At 43.0% G+C, this 14,500-nt stretch overlaps 1 protein-coding gene across 1 annotated transcript in view; it reads left to right on the forward strand.

Moving 5' to 3' along the window:
* The first annotated feature begins 4,638 nt into the window (after positions 1–4,638).
* The window catches only part of TMEM165 (transmembrane protein 165), a 36,272-nt gene continuing 26,410 nt past the window's right edge, over positions 4,639–14,500 (forward strand). The window contains exon 1 of the mRNA XM_021101337.2: positions 4,639–5,042. Within this exon, the coding sequence (XP_020956996.1) occupies positions 4,830–5,042 (213 nt within the window). The 5' untranslated portion in view covers positions 4,639–4,829. The remainder of the gene's footprint in view (positions 5,043–14,500) is intronic.

Raw genomic sequence — 14,500 nt, forward strand, 5'->3', positions numbered from 1 at the left:
TTTATTGTAGGAATTAAGAAACATGAAGATGCACATCTACCCAAAACAAATTCAGTTCTATCTTGAATTTTGATGAAATTATGGATTTCTAAGTGATACAATTTGTGTATCAGTGCTCTTTTTTATTGAAGTGTAGATCATTTACAGTGTTGTGTTAGTTTCAGGAGTATAGCAAAGTGATTCAGTGATGCATATTTTTTGAGCATATATCTGGAGAAAACCATAATTCAAAAAGATACATGCACCCTAATGTTCACTGCAGCACTATTTACTTTAGTCAAGACGTGGAAGCAACTTAAATGTCCACCGATTGTGTCATAGCTTATATTCCACATATAAGTGATGATATTTGTCTTTCTCTTTCTCACTGACTTTGCTTAGTATAATAATCTCTAGGTCCATCCATGTTCTTGCAAATAGCATTATGTCATTCTTTTTTTTATGCCTGAGTAATAGTCCACTGTATCTGTGTATATACGTGTGTGTGTGTGTGTGTGTGTGTGTATGTCACATCCTCTTAATCCAGTCCTCTGTCATTCCACATTTCAGTTCCATGTTTTAGCTGTTGTGAATACTGAGCTGCATGGATACATGGGGTGCATGTATCTTTTTGAATTATAATTTTGTCTGGAAATATGCCCAGGAGTGGGATTGCTGGATCATATGGTAGTTCTATTTTTAGTTTTTTGAGAAACCTCCATACTGTTGTCCTAAGTGGCTGCATAAATTTACATTTCCACCAACAGTGTAGGAGGGTTCCTTTTTCTTCACTGTATGTTGTCTTTGAAGAAATGTCTATTTAGGTTTTCTGCCCATTTTTCAATTGGGTTTTGTTTGTTTTTGTTATTGAGTTGTAGGAGCTGTTTGTATATTTTAGAAATTAAGCCTGGAATACGTTTTTGGAGGAAAATCAAGAGAACCATTTGACCGATGCTTTATTTTAAATGCCTGTGTAACATCTGGATGGAAACAGCAAGCATGTAGCTGGATAAATAAGAATCCAAGGAGCACATATTTAGTATTCCTTTTCTGGTTTTCCAGCCAGACTGTGGAAACCTAGGAAGGTCCATGAATGGGCCAAAAGGGCAGTTCCCCTTTGCTCTGGACCAGCAGAGGTCCCCTGCCAGGTCCAGACCCCATCATCTAAAGGGTTTTAGCATCCCTGTGGATGGTGGTGTACTTCACTCACATCACAAGAGTGCTTTAGAGAGTTGCAGGTCAAGCAAGTTGTAAACGGCTATGTGACATTAACTTATATTCATTTGCTAAGCACCTTCTCCGTAATTTTGTTATTTTTATTTTTGTCTTGTGTCTTTTTGAGAGCCACACCCATGGCACATGGAGGTTCCCAGGCTAGGGGTCTAATTGGAGCTATAGCCGCCAGCCTATGCCAGAGCCACAGCAACACGGGATCAGAGCCGTCTCTGTGACCTACACCACAGCTCAGGGCAACGCTGGATCCTTAACCCACTGAGCAAGGGCAGGGATCCTTAACCCAACCTCATGGTTCCTAGTCAGATTCATTTCCACTGCGCAATGATGGGAACTCCGTTCTCCATAATTTTGAATGCTCTTCGGTTGAGTCTTAATGGAAAGTTTCTGGGTTTTGCTTCACTCTCTCCGTTCTCATCACTCCCTGCCCTGGCTTTTCTAACCAGCCTTGCCTCTGTGCACTGTTTCCAGTGAAAACGTGGAAATCTACTCTTCGATGACTCTGTAGTACAAGGAGAGGTCTCAGAGAGTTCAGGGAAGAGCTCCTCTCTTCCGTACTTCTGAAACATTGAGAGAGGAAACCAAGAGTGAGACAGGCCTCCAGGAGTGATTTTCGATCTGGCAGCCAGGTAGGTGTGCAGAGCTCATACTGAATTCCTGGGCTAAGAGCAGGCCAGCTCTGGAGAGAGGGATAAATTTGTTTTTCTCTGTGGGCTGCACCTCCTAAGAGGAAAAAGGTGGCAGAACTGAGCCCAGTATGTTCAGCTACTCTGCCCAAATTGACCTTACATCATCAGAGAAGAAACGCTTAGGCTGGGAGGGAAGCCAGGAAGTTCTCCTCACAGAAACTTGCACTGGAGAAAAAACATCCTCCTCTAGTGAGAGTGGAAATGGTCACCATCAACTGACTGGTTTTGTATGTTTGGCCTTTCCCTAAGTAGGACACAGTTAAGTTCAACAAGCAGAAATCAAGTACCATTCTGCCACTTACAAACTGCAATTTGGGGAAAGTTACTTGAGCTGTCTCAAATTGCACATTTGTAAAAATGAGGATAAGAGTACTTACCTACCTTGTGGGATCATTCATGGAGCACATTCAGTGCACTGCATGGGTTGAATAAGCACTCAGTAAAGATTTGCTGCTTCTATTACCACTGTGATGATGACTGCCACTATTACCAAGTTTAGAAATCTGCTAGGTGCTGGGGATAGAAAAGATAAGAGACATAATCTTACCATCCTAAGCTCAGTAAGGAAGGAGGAATAAAAAAATCATTAAAATACAGTGTAGTAGGGTTCTTCCGAGTAGGGTGCCTACCAGTGATTAAATTTTAGTGAGACTATATCTATGCAGGCCAGGATCAAAAAAAAAAAAAAAAAAAAAAAATCTCGGAATTGTTGAGTCTCCAGTCCTTACTGAGGATCAAGTAAGTAGCTCTGTTTCGAAGAAAGGTATCAGAAGAGTGCTTTCAGGTTTTTGTCTTATTTTGTTTTTCCCAAAGGAGTTGGTCACCTGTGAGGAATAGAACCATGATGGCTCTAAATCAACTCTGATTTAGCACCCTTGGGCATGGAGAGAGCTGATCACTTGGGAATCTGACACCTGGAGCCTAAACTGGCAGAGGCTGAGGGCCCTTGGATCAGGGTAACACTGAATAGGCCAGAAGGGCCCACCCTGGCTGGTGGGGATACTGACACTGCACTAATTGCACCCTGCAGGTCCCCTCCTAGGGCGTGGGCGGGGGCAATCGGCTTGATCTCTGTTCACTTTGTATCTGTTGAGCAGCTTTGCTGACTTGCCCCTGAGTTGCCCTCCATCACCAGGTGGCTCATAGGCATCTGGCAGTTTGTTTCATCTGCTGAGGTGACTGGGAATTCAGCCAGGAGTACTTCCTGTTACAAAGCTGTGTAGTGTGGGGGTCCACTTCAGAAAATAAGCCAAGCACCTTCCAGGTATCAGGGACTCGTGGCCAGTTTTGCCACATTCAGTCTCTGCCTCTGCCATTAGACTGAGCCACCAGACTGCCTCTCAGCTACCCCTGAAGCTCTGCAGGTGCTGCGTGCATACAGGAGAGGGAGTTGGAGCGAGGGTAGTCCACACCTCTGGGTTCTGGTTTTTACTGGGCTCTAGTCATGACTAGTTTGTGAGGGCTCAAATGTTTACCCCTAGGGCTGAATCAGGAGGCACAATAGTTGTATGCCAAACCATAAGGTATCCTGGTTACTAAAAATAATAGAAGCATGTATATGCTACCCTACAGTAGTGTAAAGCGAGGAGTGATGGATTCTGTAAGAGGAGGTGTTGGGGGAAGGTTTCTGAGTAGTCAGGCCTGGACAGGTTTTGGAAATGAGAGTAGGAGTTTACAATGACAGAACGGAGGACCCTACAGACAGGAAGACCCTCATGGACAAAAGCTCTACTAAGCCATGACATAATACGGTATCTTCAGCGAATTCAAAGTAGGTTTGTTCCCTCTGCTGCAGATTGTTTTGGTGGTTCAATTCTTGCTCCAGTATTTGATAACCTTCCTTATTTCTTCACAAAGCACAGGCTAATATATGTAAATATATATATAAAGTATTTATAATAGTGCCTGGCACATGGTTTACACAATCTTAGTCAAACTTCGGATAACTAAATAGCTCGACTTATTTTTTAGGCTGTAAAAATATTCTCAACCCACCATCCTTTCCTGTTTTCTACTCCCGCCTACCTTAATCCCCATCCCTCAAAAATCCTAAACACTCAAGTTCAAAAAGCCAAAGGTCATTCTAAGATAGATGCTGCATAAAACATGTGAAACAGAAAGGTGTTGCAAGAAAAGGGTAACGTTAGATCTTTTCGGTCTGGGAGTGCTTATAGGCAAACAAATGATATCTAAAACAAGGCTTAACAATTTTTGTCTGTTATTTCCTAAGTCCTATTTCAGAAGTTTGTTTTAAATACTCGCATCTAAGAACATTGTCCTCAGTAGATCGTCGGGTCGGAGGCGTTACTGAGAATCGGTAAAGAAGTGCAGAACCTGGCTAAGGTGTGGCAGTTCCCGTAGCAAGTGCCACGTAACCAGGGCGCTGGAAATAATTTGACAGCTAGGAAAGGCTCAGAGAATCGAGAGGCTGAGGTGGATATCAGAGCAGAGGAAAAGGGGGAACAAGAAGTAAAGAGCCGCGCGATTCTGGGGCTGCAGGGAGAGGGTACGCGAAAGGGTCTCGGGTGGGGTGCCAGAAGGATGCCAGGCCAGGAAGGTCACGCGGCGCCGGGTACCTCGGAAGCGCGGGGTCCAATGGGAGGAGGGCGCGAGCCGCACCTCAACCTGCCGGAGGACGTCACGACGCCGAGGCGGACGCCCGGCCAATGGGAGGCCGTCACATGCGGGGGCGGGGCCCGGCAGAACAGGGCCGGGCCGCGCCGAGACAGTTGGCGGAGTCTTGCGGCCGGACGCCGGCCTGCCTAGAGCCTCTCTCCCGCGCCAGCCGCTTCTCGCATGCTGCCGGCCCCTCCCTGAGCGGCGGCGGCGAGGCCTGAGGGACGTGCGCGGGGACTCCTCCGGATCGAGACTTCGCGGCGCCCGCTCTTCCTCTTGTAGTGCCGGTGCGCGGCCGTCTCGGCGGGCGGGATGGCGACGGTGGCCCCGGGGAGCGGCCGCTCATCCGCGCCCCGGCTGCTCCTGCTCTTGCTCCTGCTCCTTCCGCTGCCGTGGGCCCCGGCCGGCGTCCGGGCTGTTCCCGACGAGGACCTCAGCCACCGGAACAAGGAGCCTCCGGCGCCAGCTCAGCAGCTGCAGCCGCAACCCGCGGCTGCGCAGGGCCCCGAGCCGGCCCGGGCCGAGGTGAGTGGGACCCACCCCCGGGCGAGGCTGCGCCGGGTACCGGGCTCGGCGCGGGCGGAGCGCCCGCCTGGGCCCAGACTGCCGGCGGGGGAGGGGAGCCCGGCGCCCGCGCCCTGGGGGCGAGACCGCTGGGTACGCTTTTGCTGGTCCGGCCTGGCCTCGCCCGGCTCCTCCTGGGGGAGGGGAGCGGAGCGCAGAGAGGGGAGTCCTCTGTCGGCCTTTAACTCGGGAGGGTAAGTAAGGATGCAACTGGGATGGGCCTCTTGTTGGTCAGGTGTATCCTGCAGAGCTGGAAATACTCATCCCTAACAGAAAGTTTTTAACCTAGAGCAGTGGGGAAGCTTTTCATGGTCTCTGAATACCATCGGCCATTTCATTGCTGAAACAGCTTTTCCCAAACTGTTTATTTACCAAATTCAGTTTTGCATGATTTGTGATTTTTGCCAAATGTGTGTGGATTATGAAGCGTGACTTTTCACTTTTTGAAAAACGTGCTGTGGCTTGCAGGGAGTAGCCTAAGGAATGCAGACAGTGCGGAGTGTTGCAGCGGTGTGGGATGCCAAAACTAAATTTATAAGTGTACCAGAGTCCTGCATTTTGGCCTTCATTAAATGGATATTAATTAACATTTTAATTTATGTTAGTGGAATCACCTAGTCACTTGGGTTTACAGTCTGGGCAGCGTTTGTGTATTTAGTCCCTCTGTGGGTGCGGGGCTTTCTCCTCGTTTCCAGTTTAGATTCCTGGAACCAGGCCCTGTGTAGCTGCTTCTAGCAGGGCGCTCTGCACTCCCGTTTCCACGGCGGGCTGCCTTCTGCCTGTCCCCATCCACCCAACTAATCTTCCCCAACTTGAATTCCATTTTTCGCCCCAGAGGTCTTCAATGGGTAGCCCCTAACGTGATTTCAGTCTGACCTCTCAGGTTTCCGGGTAATCTGGCTCCAGCCAAGCCCCCAGGCTTCTATTCCCCACTCCCTTTCTCAGCCACTTGCTGATTCAGACCTAAGACAGGCCATGTGCTCTGTTCCTGGTCTCTCCGACAAAAGGCCTCTAAGTAAAAGGGCTTTAGTGAGCTTGTTCTGGCCAGAATTTTTCCCACCTTTAAGGAACAAGTAGACATCTCTGTTCTGTGAAGTCTTTCCTAAAATTTCCTGGCTAAAAGTGATGGCTCTTTTTAAGTAGGAATTTATGCTAATTTGTTCTGTATTGCAGTAGAGTTTGTTTAAGCATAAAATTATGCTTGCATGTAACTTTTTGTTACGGCTCAAGTGTGTTTTGTGTTATTTTTATTTTCTCTACTGTATTACAGTATATGGGGAGGTTTTTTTCTTTCACATGTTTTCTGAACTCTGTAATGTAAGTTTCATTTGTGTTTTTTGTCCACTTGGTGGAAGTAAAATACTGTCAGAGTTGAGTTTAATAGCCGTGTAAGCAAGAGTTCAGCATCACTGATTCTCTGAAGTTTTCAACTGTTTTGCTTTGCAGCTACATGCAGCATATCTTTTAAAAGGGTAGGATATTTAAATGTATGTTTTCATACACTATGTGAGTGTGAATTTCTGAAAATGGAGAGGATAGGAAAAACTTTATTGATAAGTAATCAAATGTAAGATGTATTATAAAAACGTAGTTGTGTCTTATAGGGTACTCTGAAGCAAGATTACTGAACTTCTCATGGGATTTTCTATGTTGGGTATGTTTTTTTCTCTATAATCAGGTAAAAAAAAGTTGAGGGACTTTACTCTGAACTTATAGTTAAAATTAATCCCCCATTTACAAAACCCACAAAAAGCACTGTTGCGCATTGGGATCCTTTCATTATGCAATGTGTGCCTCTGTGTTGACAGACTCGCTTTTTTAATTGGGGCTTATCAGGTAGATTGAATAGAGGTAATTTATAATTTGCTGCTCATTCTATAAAGCCAAAGAAGGGCTCTGCTCTGGTTGCCTAGCAGTGTTGTAAAGCCGCAGAAGCCACCAGACCAGTACAAGTTCTCCTTACTGGTGTTTCTGCTTTATTGTTTCTTGGCATTTCTTTTATATATTATCTTTTAACTAGAAGACCTTCCACACAATATTTTAAACTTTTTTCCATTTTCATAAACTCCATCTAGTCCAAACTCCCAATTTTAGCCTTTTCACAGCTAAGACTGAGGCGGTCAGATAATCATTGCCTGACTCATGATTGCTGTCAGAATGGAATGATCATGATGTTACTGCATTTATTTGTCGGTATTCTACTGTCAAAGCAATTCATTAAAAAAAAAAAATCAGTGAAACTAAATGCACTTAATACATTTCAAATGCTAACATTTATAAACACATTACAGAACAGTAATATTGATAAAAGCATAGCTGTTAAACATTCATTAAAATAAAAATGTATTTTAAAACTGTAATTGTTAAATATATTATTCTAATATTGATGGAACATTCATAAAAATAAAATATTATTTAAAAAACAAGCGACCCCATCCACAAATAAGATATGATGAAAATTTATAATATTTTGTTTCTTTAATACAGACTTTTAAAACCAAGTTTATCCCTGATGTCATGGTTTAAATTACACATGTATTTTTGTGCACATTTTCCAACTTCTGAAAAAGGTTTTTCTGACTTCCTACAAAAAAGTAATGGTAAGAAGACAGTCCTAAGCCAGTTCTAAGCATTTTCCTGTGATTTCTTTGTCTTTAAAGCTCACCTCTTGTCTGGGAACTTTCGTTGAGAGACTTTGTTTTTGTTTTACTTTTGCAGGGACATTGTCTTTTTCTTGGTAGCAGGCTGTAGATTTTGTTTCAAAGAAAACATCATCTTCTCTAGTTTCATCATGAGCAGGTGGAGATGCCCACGCAGGTAGCAGTTTCTGTGTGGTCAAGTCTGTGTTCATTTAAACTGTAGGACTAGAGTGGGAATTGTTTTTTCATTGTTAATTGTTATTTTCTCCCTTTTCTTGAAGATCATGAAATAAAAGGACACTAAGGGTCTTTTTTCACAATTTTTCAATTTGCAACTAATTTTAACTTTGAATTTTATTCAGTAAGTTTTTCTTTTTGTTTTTTAATTATAAGTTGTTGACCCTGCCCTGAAGATGTAAATAATTTGAGTTTCAGACCCAAATTAAGATACTGGAAAAGGTATTTGTACTAAGGAAAACACCTATTTCATTTCTTACTACAACTCTGTATAACTGAATGGCAGAAAGAGACTTGGTCATGTGTCTGACCCTCCTGTATTCACCTAAGCTGCTGCCTCTGCGCCACGACTCTCTCCTTTCTTCTGTAGTGAACACACCTGGGCCCCTCTCCATACCTTCCCTCCGTGTCCCTGTGCCCATTCTCCTCTGACCCCCCACTACTTTCCTTCCTCAGGGTCTTTTTTTTCTCCTTTTCTTTGGTTCCTTTCTGTCTGCTTACACAGGCTTTTCCTCTTTGGAGAGGGAAAAACAGGCCATTGGGTTAACTGTACTTGACTGCATTAGCTTCTGCTCCTCACTTTTATAAACCAAACTTCTAACTGGGGAATTAGCTGCTTTATCACTTGGCTTTGGTCTTCCATTATCTTGCATCAGGCCCTGTCTTTTCATTGAAATTCATTGCGGAACCCAGGTGTCTTTTTCAGTTCTCTTTTGACAGGATTAACTCCCCACTTTTTAGGAGTCCTACCAGTTGGGAGAACCTGAGGAAATTATTTAACCCTATTGTCTCTAAGCTTTTCTTCTTATGTTGAGATAACAGCTTTAAAGTTTTTGAGCATCAAATTAAACAATGCATAGGAAAATCTCTGGCTTTTAGTTAGTAGCTCAGTGAAATGGTGATTGCCCCTAACTTGGCCATCTGTGGTCTCCTGCCTGCATCTCTAAATACCTAAGACAGTTTTCTTTTCTTTTTTCTCCCCTTCACCTCTCTCCCTAAGTATAGATGTTGTCCAAGGCTCATTTTTTTAATGTGATCTCTGCCCTTTCCCATGGAAATCTGGTCTTGAGAAGCTGTAGCTGGTAGATTCTGGCTGCCAGCAACCAGACACATACCTTGAGGCTCTGGTGGCCAAAGCTCAGGTTTCTGATAACCTGTTGGAAACCTTTACCTGAAATGCTCTTTTTTTTTTTTTTTTTTGGTCTTTTCTAGGGCTGCACCTTCGACATATGGAGGTTCCCAGGCTAGGGGTCTAATTGGAGCTGTAGCTGCCGGCCTACACCAGAGCCACAGCAACGCCAGATCTGAGCCGAATCTTCGACCTACACCACAGCTCACGGCACTGCTGGATCCTTAACCCACTGAGCGAGGCCAGGAATCATACCCACAACCTCATGGTTCCTAGTCAGGTTCGTTAACCACTGTGCCACGACGGGAATTCCCTGAAAAGCTTTTTATCCTCCAATTGAACGTGTCTGAAACCACACCTCTTATTTTTATTTCTCTTTCCCACATATCTTGTAGGAGTATGAATATCATCTTTGATTCTTTCCCTTGGAAAAAAATATTAATTTTTCTTTTCATCATGCATAGATTTTTTTTCTTTTTTTTTTCAACATTAGTCTTGTGCAGCTGACTTCTTAATTAGTTAGTCCAGTGGCTGGTATTCTCTGTTTTCTGTCCTGATCTATTAGCCAGAGTGCCTTAATCATGTGTCTTCTACTCAAAAACTTTAAACTGTTTCTCGCTTGCCTCTCTGCTGGTCCATAAGTATGCAGGCTTTTCAGCCTGTGTATTTCTTCTCTTCCCTTTTCTCAGAATATGCCTGGATTCTTTTAAATTGACAGTCCAGGGGAGGAGGTGAATGCTTGTACCTGATATGTTTTCTCAAGTCAGCCACTCCACAGGTGACTGGTATGAATCCTGTTGAGACTTTCCAAAGAGCTTTATGAAATGAACCTCAGAACTGACTCCCCCCATTGGTCAAAGATTGCACCATGGGGGTTAACAAACACCCCACACTTCTGAGTAGTGAATAAGCTTGTGCAGAGCACATACTTTGTGTTGGACTGCCTGAAGCCAGTTATAGCCTGTAAGGAATTGGTCTTCCATATCTGGAGTAAGAGATTGGTTCAGGAGATTTTTGAAGTGGTATTCATTAGGTCTCTAAAATCATGTGCATGGTAAAAAAAAAAAAAAAAGGAAAAAGAAAAGAAAAAAAGAAAAAATATCCAAGAGGTACAGAAAAATTATAATGACTAATGAGTGAAGACTGTCTCCTCTTGTATTCTAGCTCAGGAGTCAGCAAACCACAGTTTACTGCTGACTGCCTGTTTTTGTGAAGTTACTGGAGCAGAGCCAGGCCTGTTCACTTTAAGTATTACCTATGACTGACCTAGGCTATAGCATCAGCCTTGGGTAATTACCAAAGAGACTTTATGGCCTAAGATGTTAATTATTTGGCCCTTTAAGAAAAAGTTTGCAGACCCCTGTTCTAGGCATCTTGGTTCCTTCCTTGGAAATAGCCACTGTTAACTGTTTCCTGCAATCCTGGGCATTAGCAACTGTGATATACTTTATGTACTTACCTAATCCCCCTCTGGTGGGGAATTAGGTAAGTATACGTAAGACATACTTTTTCAACTTAAAAATTCTTAGTGATTTTTTTCTTATTAGTGTACAGAAAACATTCTTAACTTTCTAGCACCATAATAGTGTAACATATAGAGCTTCCGTTTATTTATAACCAGTTCCCTATTGATGGATATTTAGTTATTTTGTCTCTTTTAATTATTACAAATAATAACATTACCTTTATATGTGTTTCTGGTACAGAAAAGCTAACTCCCTGACAAACTGTTTTAGTCCTGTATCTGCCATGACTCATTGCCCACGGGACGTGTTCAGTTTGAGGCAAGTGGGACCTTTAAGAGGCTGGAGGTGTTGGGGGTAGGCCTTGCTCAAGAGGTTGGGTCTTGAGGCATCTAGATGAGGAGGAGGAAGAGAGGGTAGGAAGGGAAGAAGGCGTTAGTTACCAAAACCTTGCCGTGCTCTAGAGTTGCACTGCGGTGGTTCTTTAGCGCTAGGAAAGACGTGGCACGTCCATAGTGAGATGTGTGTAAGATGTGTACAGCAAGTGGGTGCACACTGGCGTTTGAAGCTTTGGTGAGAAAAACCTGAGTGTAGAGTATCTCATTAATTATTTAAAAAATACTCCTAGGTGTTCCCACACAGCTCAGCAGGTTAAGGGTCTGGCCTTGTCACTGCTGTGGCTCTGGTGTGTTGCGGGTTCGATCCCTGGCCTGGGAACTTCCACATGCCAAAGGCTCAGCCAAAAAAAAGAAAAAAAAATTCCTACAGTATTATTTTGGATATATTGGGTTAAATAAAATAATATTAGAAGTATTTTGAGTTTCTGCTGTGGCGCAGCAGGTTGAGGAACCTGTGTTGTTGGTGTAGCAGCTCAGGTCACTGCTGAGGCTTGGGTTGGATCCCGGGCCCACTGCAGTAAGTTAAGGGTACAGCGTTGCTGTCACTCAGATTTGATCCCTGCCCTAGGAACTTCCATATGCCTGTGGGTGCAGCAAAAAATAAAAATAAAAAAATAAAAAAAATAATTTATCTGTTTTTACTTTTTAATATGTGGCTACCAGAAATGTTAAAGTTGTGTTATGTGTCTTCATTATTTTCTGTCGAGACAGTGTTGCTCTGGCTTGTTCTTCAATGTGGAGTATAAGGTTCATTTTGGGAGTTGGTATGTGATTCGGTGGGAGATACTGGATAGTTACCAGAAGTAACTATTAGCATTTTATGTTCTAAGCATAAGAAGGTCATTACAGTGTCTTAAACAGTGAATGAAGTAACGTGATCAGATCAGTTTTAGGAAGATTAAAGGGTCATGCTGTGGATTGCTGTAACTAACTGTCACAGTGCTTACTGTGTATTGGGTATTAGGCACCAGCCTAAGCTTTACATCTAGTAATTCATTTAATCCTCACAGCAGTCCTGTAAGGCATAGTTACCCCTCATTTTGAGAGGAGGTAAACTTCCTGGCCCGATGGTAACATAGTAACCAGTGATGCCTGGGCTATGAAGAGGGCAGGCTGATTCCAGAGCTCACCTGTAGCTACTGCCTTCTGCCTGAAGGTGGGTTCGGAAAAGGAGCTGTCCTGGTACATAAGCCTTGTTGACTGAGAACAAATGAATGAATGGTAATTGATTATTTATTTATTAACATTTTAAGTTTTAGAAATCTGTAATATCCTGATACTTTGGTTTTAAATTCTTACCATACCATAGTGGGTAGCTTGTTAGTATTGATTTTGGCTGTCCAGGACCAGCTCACTATATGACAAAAGCTTTAAGTTGATTTTTCTTGTGCTCTGTATATAGAAAAGTTCTAAGAATATGCAGTTTTGTTTTGCTTTTTGCTTGTAAGGCAGACTTTATTTTATCCTCATCACTAAACAGAGGAACAGAGAAGCTAAGTACTGTGGCCACAGGTTTACAGCTGGGAATTACAAAACAGCGAGAGTCTGTGGATTTGATAGCTATTGTGTTTGTTTTTTAAAGTAAACATTTTGTGATTGAGAGTGCAGCTAATTTGTTGTAATGGCATATATTTCTTCCTAAAAATTTTTCTTGGGTTTCAGGTCCCAAGTATTTTGCAGTGGAATTTCTTCATTCAGAAGGTATATCCAAGAGGAAAATGTTAGAAAGCTGAATGAAAATGCTTATATTTTTTTTTGATGCTTAATGCTTATGGGGTATTGGAAGAGAAATGAAGCTCATTTTTAAAGAAAGATCAGCATAGTTGTAATAAAAATGGTAAAGGAGAGGAAACTAGAATCCCTTAAAATGGTACGTATTTAATCAAGAGCTGGCTTCCAAGGCTGGGCTTTTGATTTAGCCCTAAAGTCAAATATTTTCTAAAATGTCAAATTTCCCCAATTTTTAGCTCAGAGGTCTAGGAATGCTTAAAGCTTTCAGATCTTTCCTGTGGAATTTGGGTTTCAACTCTTTATCACGTGTTAGGGAATATGACATGCACAGTAAAAATTTAGGATTTTACTCTTATCTCTGACTGGGGGCTTTGTAAATAAAAGTATTTCTGTTTATACTATCAAATCGCATCTGTTCTTGGGTTTCTTTTTTTTAATCTCTAAGTTTCTGGAAAATCATGGGCTATAAAAATTAATTAAAGATAGGCAGTTAGGGTTAGGGGAGACCTTTAGCAGTTATTTCTTTAGTTCAGGGTCTCTCACTCTGGGGACTGTTAGTATTTTGGATTTGATCATTCTTCATCAAGGGGACCCTGTCCTGTGCTTTTCGTTCTGTCCACAGCAACGTCTCTGGTCTCTACCCACTGGACCCCATTGGTTCCCCTTCAGCTGTGACAGCCGGGATGTCCCTGTACTTTGCCCAGAGTTCCCTGGTTGAGGCCCTCAGCTGAGCACATTTCCTGCAGGTGGAGGTTCACTTCTTTGGATTCTGATGAGAATCTGCCGCCGTCCTGCGGTTCAGCCCCTGGGTTGCTCGAGTTAGAAATCTCAGGAGTCAGCTAAAGCCTGCCACCTCTGTGTCCTTCTCCCTCGGGGCTCTGCAGAGTCTCCTACAGACTCTTGATTACTAGAATGTAGGCACCCAGTCCTTCCTGGTCCCTTAATGTGATTGTTTTAGAGCCTGAGTTGGCAACCTTTTTTCTTCTCTTTTTTGTAATGGGCCAGATAATAAATAGTTTCGCTTTGGCCACATGTTTGTAGGCTGCTCAAGGTCTCTGTTGCCTAATCTTCCTTTCCTGCTTCCCTCTCTCCTCTTTTCCCTTTTTTGGTAACCACTTAAAAATGTAAAAACCATTCTCAGCTGGACTTGAAATCACTCTCAGCAATAGCTTTGCCACCCCCTGCTTTTAGAGTCTCTCTTGTTTGGGGTGAACTTTGGAGAGCGGTGCCTTCTTAAAATGTGCCTTAGAACCAGCACAGATTTGGGTCAGGACTGGCTGGCACAGAAGATGGGCTTGTCACTCACTCTAAAGCGCTTGATGCACCTTTTTTTTTTTTTTTTTTTTTGAGTTTTGTCACATTTCCACTCAAAATGACCTTACCACCAGGTGGGACTCTGGCTTGTCTTTTTTATTTGACCACATTACACCCTAGGCTATTTTAGACTTCAGTGAAGGAACATCCATGTTTCCAGCTATGTTAGACCTCATCTTAGAGCGAGCTCTTGCTCTAGCCTGTTGAGAACTTTCTGATCCTGATTTGTTCTTCAAAGTGTTAATGAAATTTCTCTCAGCTTCCCGTCACTTGAGTGAGGAGCATGTCTTGGTCTTACACCCAAGTTATGAATGAGATATAGCCAAGAACTAAATCCCAACTCACAAATGTAGAAAACAAGGTGATTTTATGTGTGGATAGAGATGGTTTCTAATCTCTTTTGTTCTGTTCTGTGGACTTGGATCTCCATTGTAGCAGTCAGCAGTCAGAGGTTGTGCCATTACTAATGGCTCAGTGTGATTAGACCATGATAGAAACAATCAAAATT

The sequence above is a fragment of the Sus scrofa genome, chromosome 8, assembly GCF_054392235.1.
Source record: "Sus scrofa isolate SSC_HxYL_T2T_F1_AM1 chromosome 8, Sscrofa_HxYL_maternal_Yorkshire_Landrace_v2.0, whole genome shotgun sequence".
NCBI lineage: Eukaryota > Metazoa > Chordata > Mammalia > Artiodactyla > Suidae > Sus > Sus scrofa.